Below are 7,525 nucleotides of genomic sequence, written 5' to 3'. Positions count from 1 at the left end.
TATGCTATTGATATGTTCCGAAATGTTTCATCCGCCATTGATATACTCCAAAATGCTTCATATGCCATTGATATGTTCCGAAACATTTTATATACCATTGATATGTTCTGAAATATTTCATCTGCCATTGATATGCTTTGAAATGTTTCATATGCCATTGATATATTCCGAAACATTTCATACACAATTGATATACTTCGAATAATTTCATTCGCCATTGATATGATCCGAAATATTTCTTATGTCATTCATATGTTCTGAAACATTTCATACGTCATTTATATACCCCGAAATGCTCCTTACGTCAATGATTTGCTCCAATTAGTCTTTACTCCCTTATTATGAACAAAATATACTTCGAATGAAATGATATTGTAATTCTACATTCGATGAGTGGTTATATATGAACTTTTAGATCCCAACCTTGTATTTGATACCTTATTTGTTTGAAAATTATCCTCTTTCGTCATGGATATATCAGTAGCCGTTTATTGAGCTCTATATGCTCATTCTGTTACTATATAAATTTTTCAGAATAACTTATAGCTCGCTAGAATGTTTAAATTGGGCTGAGGGGAAAGCTAAAAGACTTTGGGCAAAATATTTTTTATATCCCAAAATATTTCCTTCAATATAATCTTCGCTAGACTATAATAATCGAAGTCAAGTGATTGTTTATTAATTTTTTTTATAATATTTGATGATTAATTAAAGTGTTGGTGGGATTATATCGATTATCTAAGTCGATGTTCGATCAAGTATTTTTTTAATGTAGATCGACCATCGAGTAAGTATTCGAGCCGTCCTTTAGAGTGTTTATTATGCATGCAGCGCTCGAACTCAATCAGACTGATCCACCATCATTTTATTGTCAACCATAATTACTAAATTGCCCTTTATAATCGAGTCAATTTGCATGTCGTGTCCACGAATCGGTTATTGGATCTTCACGTTTGGATTCGATCCCGACTCGAGTCATGAGAAGATCAAATTACTTTTGTGTCCTTTCAGCTCACTCGTTTCCGAGACAACAAAAAGCTTTTGGTCCGTTGCTGGTGCCCGTTTCCCTTCGGCTCCACCCTCACTCTCTTCCTCCTAAAACCCTAAACCCAAATCCCACTTTCCCCACGCCCTCCACTGCAGCCCCACGGCCATGGCGTCCCCTGCCGTCCTTCGAGAACGTTCAAGAACGCTTCCGAAGCTCCTCTCCCACCTCGCCCTCCTCCGATTCATGGGAGGCGGCCCGCGTACGTTTCCCGGCGGCCTCAACAAGTGGCAGTACAAGCGGATGCACGAGAAGATGGCGAGGGAGAAGGAGCGCCGCCTCCTCCAGCAGGAGAAGCAGCTCTACCATGCTCGCCTCCGAACCGAGATCCGCGCCAAGAGCGCTGGGAGAACCTCCGGCGACTCCACCGATCCCGCCTCCAACTCCGGTGGCGCCATGACCTCCAAAGAGCACATCAAGGCCCTTGCTGATCGGTTTATGAAGGCCGGGGCAGTGGACCTCTGGAACGAGGATGACGGCCCCATCCTCTCTGCACCTCGTCGGTCCCATGCTTCGGGCTCCGTGCCGCCGCTTGATTTGAGGAAGCTTGTGGCGGAGCGACGGAACGTGGTTGAAAGTAGGGCCGGCCGGACAAGTTCGAGCGTGGGTTCTTTTAGTAAGAGGGAGTACTCGACGATGCCAGGGAGACGAAATGGGATGAGGTCGAAGATGAGGTGGAGGAATTCATCGAGCGATGAAGATTCCGAGTCAGATGCAAGGGTTGTTTCAAATGGAAATTCAATGACGGAGCTTCGCGATGCAGACAGGGGTACTCCAAAGAATTCACGACTGTTTCCTAAGTTTAACATCAAAAGTGACGGGGAGTCAGAGGAAGACTCAGGTTTGATGAGCAGGGCGAGTGCAGGGAAGAAGATATTTAGCAAAGCTGCTCTGAGGAACTATGATATGAAAAACCAGAGGAGGGTGCCTAGGAGCATTGAGGAGTGCAGTGATCCCTCTAATGAGATGCAGGAAATTCGTGATGAGTTGTGGAAGAAGCAGGCTTATGCATATGATACAACACGACGTGATGCAGAGGAAGAATCACTTCTGACAAAAAAGCGGTATCTCTTGAATCAAATGATTTATGTCAAAAAAAAAAAATATCTATGAATCGTTAAGTATTAATCATGAAATATTATATTATCTGGACATGAATGAATTAATTCCTTTGATATCATGTATATTTCAACATAATGCATGTTAAGTTTTGATTCGGAAATCTTAGGCAATTATTATTAGTGGCAGTTGTGGCAGCTTTGGTGGGGTTCAAGTTGGATGGTTGTGGATTGGCAGAAATTTGCTCATCTTACACATAAATCAATCATTATTTGGTTACAAATGCTTAACTTTTACCTAACCCTTTTGGGTTTGGTTATCTTTCTATCAACATGAAAAATTGTTGTGTTAAATTCTGGAATGCTCTTATTGTAAAAGTTAAAGAATCAAAAGTATGCAGCATGGTAACATTGGCATGGGACTTGTCACAACAATTATTGAATTTCTAGATGACCAGAAGAACCAGGCCTTGTGTTGTAGAGAGAGGTTAATACATGTTAGAGAAAGATTGTTCATTCATCCGGTATTTATTTTCTGTCTCAAACAGAGGATTTATTGCTGCTAATGTGTCTATGCTCTTAGATTTGATGAGTGTGGCGTCTCTCCTCTGACAATTAAGGCACTCACTGATGCTGGATACATACGAATGACCGTTGTGCAAGAGGCGACACTTCCTGTCTGTCTTGATGGTATGCTGTATAAATGTTATCAGTTTTATTGTCTGTCTTGATAGCATGCTTCATAAATGTTTGTCAAATATATCTCTCCAAGCCCAATGAACTTGCTGGTTCCCTTTTTTTAATCTCATTTTTTCCCCTTATTTTTCATTGCTTGCTACATAAAGCTGTAAACTTTTGCAGATCATCCTGAATATAAGTTAAGTTACTAGGCTTTCTCAATTCATTATGTGCTGCTGTCCTTAGTTCTTTTAGATGATGAAATTAACATAATATTTTTTTAGGCCTAGCTTTGTGGTCATAAGCAACCACATGAATTCAGCTTTTGGATCTAGTTCCTGTTCTTCTGAAGAACATAAATATAGTTCATGATGCTGCAATGCAAAAAGCTCAGTGAATATGTGATATACTGCAATGTTTAGAAATTGAATTTAGTCTACTACAATGCATGCAATTCTGTCCTTAATGAATCAGGAAATCTGAGTAACCATGTACTCCATGATATGATAAGATTTCAATAACATTGATTTTGGCATGGCCTTTTAGTTTTTTGTTTGTTTCTTTCTGTTCCACGATAAAAATATGCCAATTATACTTTTGCTTGTACATTGGTGATTTAAACAGGTAAGGATGCTCTAGTGAAAGCAAAAACAGGCACAGGCAAAAGTGCTGCTTTTCTGGTATACCATCTCTATTATGTGGTAGTTATTACCAATTTTAAATTATTATTTTCACTCCTTGAATATTTTATTAAAGGCAAACAGCTTCCTGCAATTGAAACAGTCATCAAGGCAACACAAAGCAGCATAAACCAGCGGCTACCTCAAATTCATGTTCTTATTATTTGTCCCACAAGGGAGCTTGCCATTCAAGTTGCAGCTGAGGCAAATGTTCTGTTAAAACACCATGTTGGAATTGGTGTTCAAACATTTACTGGAGGGACAAGGTTCAAGATGGATCAGAAACGTCTCGAATCAAATCCTTGCCAGGTTTTATCTTAATCCTTTCTTGCATCTGTTTACTTTGATGAACTAAATTTTCTCTTGAAAACTTCAAAGCAGGCACTTGAGAGTGTTTTTTCTTTTTTTGTTAATAATCCTGCTGGCCGTGGTAATGTCTTCGGGTTTTTTAATTCCAGTCTTAGAGTTCACAGCTGTTTACAGATTATAGTGGCAACACCTGGCAGATTATTGGATCACATAGAAAACAAGTCTGGGTTTTCTGTACGTTTGATGGGTTTGAAGATGCTTATACTTGATGAAGCGGACCACTTGTTAGACTTAGGATATAGAAAGGACATAGAGAAGATTGTTGATTCTGTGCCACGCCAGAGGCAGTCCTTATTGTTTTCTGCTACATTTCCTAGAGAGGTACTACTATATTTTTTTGCTACCATTCTCAAATATCTTGGTTCTCATTTACTTCTGCAGCATCTGTTTTTCTGACATAAGGATCATTATGTAATAGGTATGCCGAATATCACAGCTTGTCTTGAAACGAGATCATATCTTTGTCGATACAGTTGGCTTGGGATGCGTGGAAACTCATGCAAAGGTATAATGCAATGACCTGTACATCATTAGCAACTATATAAAAGGCACCATGCCTTTGTTGATACGGTTGGATTTGGGGGGCATAGTTTAGTTTTATGTTTTGGTTTTTTTGGTTGTCGAGTCTCAATTTGACAAAGTGGTTGTATATTATATGTTAAACTCTTTCACAAGTGGCTTGGATATTGTAATTGTCGAAGAGTGGGTATGTTTTGTATATGTCATTGTTGACCCAGCAATAAATATCATCTTTCCCATGCTGATAATTTTTAAATGCAGGTTCTGCAGGCATATCTTATTGCACCTCATCAACTGCATTATCACTTGGTGTATAATCTTCTGAAGGAACACATGCAACAAGAGTTAGACTATAAGGTCATTTCTATTTCACACTCAAGCATCTCATAAATTATAGTATCTAATATCTTTTCTTGCATCAGGTAATTGTATTTTGTACAACTGCTATGGGAGCGGCTTTTATGTACGTGCTTCTCCGAGACTTGAAAATGAATGTCAGGGAAATGCATTCTAGGAAGCCACAACTTTATCGAACTCGTATATCTGATGAGTTCCGTGAATCAAAGTGCATAATTCTTGTAACCTCTGATGTTTCTTCTCGTGGGATGAATTATCCTGATGTCACTCTAGTCATTCAGGTAATTCTGCCTTCATTGTCTGCTTGAACTGCTGGAAATAGTCTTTTTTTTTTTTCTTTCAAAACACTGGTTATTGCTGTTGTTATTCATCTGATGCAGCAAAGGTTGCTAGATTTCATCTTTATCTGTTATTCTGTTACATGAACTGTCTCTGGAGTAAATTTGTTCATTCAGAATCCTGAGGTTTATATGTTTCATAAATAACAGTAGGCAAGTCTATCTGCCATGTTTTTATGTGTTCTTATGTGATTTTATGTTTTCTTGTTACTTCTATGCAGTTTTTCATGCATAACTAAGTGATATTTTGTATGAGAAGAACTGCAATCCTTCCATGATGAAGTTTAGAGAAAAGATTTGCAGAAATGCAGAAATTTATCTACTTAAAATGAGCTTAAATAGACGAAGACTTCTGGATTCATGTTGCAATTTTGCACTTCATAATAATATGTGTATGCATTTAAGAAAGATAATACATCAGCAATGATGTTTAGGTTGGCATTCCTCCTGATCGTGAACAATACATACATCGACTTGGAAGGACAGGACGTCAAGGCAAAGATGGAAAGGGCATTCTATTGCTTGCACCATGGGAAGAATATTTCATGGATCAGATAAAAGATCTTCCCATCAAGAAGTATCAACTTCTGGATCTTGATTCAGACACAAAACAGAAGGTACCTATCAAGTCGTAAGGCCTTTCATGGTTAACTAAAATAATCCTGATGACAGTTCCTAGTATTTTGTTTTCCTTGGCTTAGTGTCGATGTATTGATACTCACAATCTGCTATATCTCAGTGATGATCCATTTAGTGCTGATGTCATTGCATGGTGACCTAATTTATGTTTGAGTTGATATCCAATACAGGTGAGTGTTGGTGGAAGTAAATGGCTATTAGGTGGAACTAATCACTCCAGGGCCAGTTTGGTCTCTCACAGGTGTGATGTGTGGGAACCACACGCATACCTTATTAGCACCACATCAGATATGTGAGAGGCCACATCACCCTAAAAGAAGTTTTGGATTGCGTCGGTCCACCCGAACTGCAATATTCTGAGTGAAAAGAGATTTACCGTTGGAGGATAAGTACCCTGTTTTAAGTTTTGGGTTTTGGGCAATTGTTTTAAGGTTTCATATGTAAGATATGATATAGCATCCAAGTTCCTTTAGCGTACAATCTCTTTCGTTCATCCTATTCTTGTTTCTCATAACATGTAAACGATCTGGCCACGCACAACCTCCTACTTCTTGCTGGAGGTATAGAAGATTGGCTTTCCATTTTTCTGTGACTAGGTGACCTAACACATAATTATTTGTATATACAGGTTGAGGATTCCATTGGAAGAGTTGACCCAAGCATCAAGGAAGCAGCATATCATGCCTGGCTTGGATATTATAACTCTATTAGGGAAGTAGGAAGAGATAAAACCACGCTGGCTGACCTGGCAAACCAGTTTTGTCATTCCATTGGTTTAGAGAAGCCTCCAGCGCTCTTCAGGAGAACAGCTTTGAAGATGGGATTGAAGGGCATTCCTGGCATTCGAGTTCATAAGTAAATCCAACAATTGTTCTGATCCATTTCCATACTGCAAATCCTTAAGTGTCAATGCTGATCGGACTTGCTAACTGTGTTGGGTATCTTTTCTTGTCCTTTCCCCACTTCCTAATCTCACACTGTGGTCCATGCTTTTTTAACACCTCATGTGTTGGTGTTTCTAAATCTTCTCCATGTCCAACTTAATTGCTTGAATGTTTGCTCTAATATTCTTGTGATTTCTGGTGTTTAACATGAAATTTCCTCATCTCGTGGTGTCTTTGCAGGTGATTACGGAGTGGTTTAGATTGGTATCAGAAAGAGAGAAAAAATGACAACATAAGCTAGTGATGGATGATGGCTCGTATTAGATTCAAAATAGCATGGCTTGTTCTGAGAGGCATTGACTTGTCCTATAGCATGGAGTGGGTGGAACATTCTGAAGCCATTTCCTAGCATGGAGTGGGTGGAACATTCTGAAGCCATTTCCTTTCTAAATTACACATGTCTTCAATCTTCAAATCATTCCCATCTTCTTAGTAGGAACGAGAAATGTCTGTTTAGCGATCTCATGGACTCCGTTACTTGATAACTCATAACCTTTCGACTATACTAATGTATGGTACGAACAAGATTCTTCATCCATCATGTACTGTATTCATGAATCTGTGAGACTCTCCATGAACGCTATTAGGAGTGTCCGTACGAGCGATCATTGAATGAAGGTATGAAGTTGACATCATTGATGTTGGTCCTCTTTTGTGCCTTCTGTGGATGAGCACACCCGAGCTTCTTCCTACATGGATTCTTCCGTCACTCTTTCAGCAAGAGTGAGAAGACAAAGCCTCGAACTCTTCATCCATGAACAATTACGATGATGAATGAAGAATTCCAAAGAGAAAAAGGCTCCCTCACTGAGCTAATCATTCTTTCTTCTACACAAACAGCTCATTCTTCACACACTTCTGAGACATTGTTAGCTGTGTTGGTAAAAAACAGGCAGAC

The 7,525-nt window shown here is 39.2% G+C and overlaps 1 protein-coding gene across 3 annotated transcripts; it reads left to right on the top strand.

The window, feature by feature from the left end:
• Positions 1-1,074: 1,074 nt before the first annotated feature.
• LOC135583545 (DEAD-box ATP-dependent RNA helicase 48-like) lies at positions 1,075-7,266 on the top strand. 3 transcript variants are annotated; one of them, XM_065125927.1, is made up of 11 exons: positions 1,075-2,109; positions 2,687-2,793; positions 3,406-3,461; positions 3,546-3,770; positions 3,945-4,151; positions 4,249-4,335; positions 4,611-4,706; positions 4,772-4,987; positions 5,479-5,661; positions 6,312-6,538; positions 6,808-7,266. In XM_065125927.1, exons 1-11 carry the CDS (start codon positions 1,154-1,156, stop codon positions 6,809-6,811), a joined length of 2,364 nt encoding a protein of 787 aa, XP_064981999.1. In that variant the 5' UTR covers positions 1,075-1,153; the 3' UTR covers positions 6,812-7,266. The 3 variants fall into 3 exon arrangements, with proteins under 3 accessions (XP_064981999.1, XP_064981993.1, XP_064982003.1); XM_065125921.1 differs by having other exon boundaries at positions 6,312-6,621; XM_065125931.1 differs by lacking the exons at positions 6,312-6,538; positions 6,808-7,266 and adding an exon at positions 5,854-6,289.
• Positions 7,267-7,525: the final 259 nt, after the last annotated feature.

Source organism: Musa acuminata, chromosome BXJ1-3, assembly GCF_036884655.1.
Source record: "Musa acuminata AAA Group cultivar baxijiao chromosome BXJ1-3, Cavendish_Baxijiao_AAA, whole genome shotgun sequence".
Classification (NCBI taxonomy): domain Eukaryota; kingdom Viridiplantae; phylum Streptophyta; class Magnoliopsida; order Zingiberales; family Musaceae; genus Musa; species Musa acuminata.
Note: the sequence above shows the minus strand (reverse complement) of the source record. Positions and strands in the feature narration are given on the sequence as shown.

What these genes read in the sequence shown, in the direction of transcription:
- LOC135583545 (XM_065125927.1), top strand. Translation starts at nt 1,154, where the DNA reads ATGGCGTCCCCTGCCGTCCTTCGAGAACGTTCAAGAACGCTTCCGAAG. An exon ending in CTGCTACATTTCCTAGAGAG is followed by an intron (nt 4,152 to 4,248) that starts GTACTACTATAT and finishes ATTATGTAATAG; the next exon opens with GTATGCCGAATATCACAGCT. An exon ending in AACAAGAGTTAGACTATAAG is followed by an intron (nt 4,707 to 4,771) that starts GTCATTTCTATT and finishes TTCTTGCATCAG; the next exon opens with GTAATTGTATTTTGTACAAC.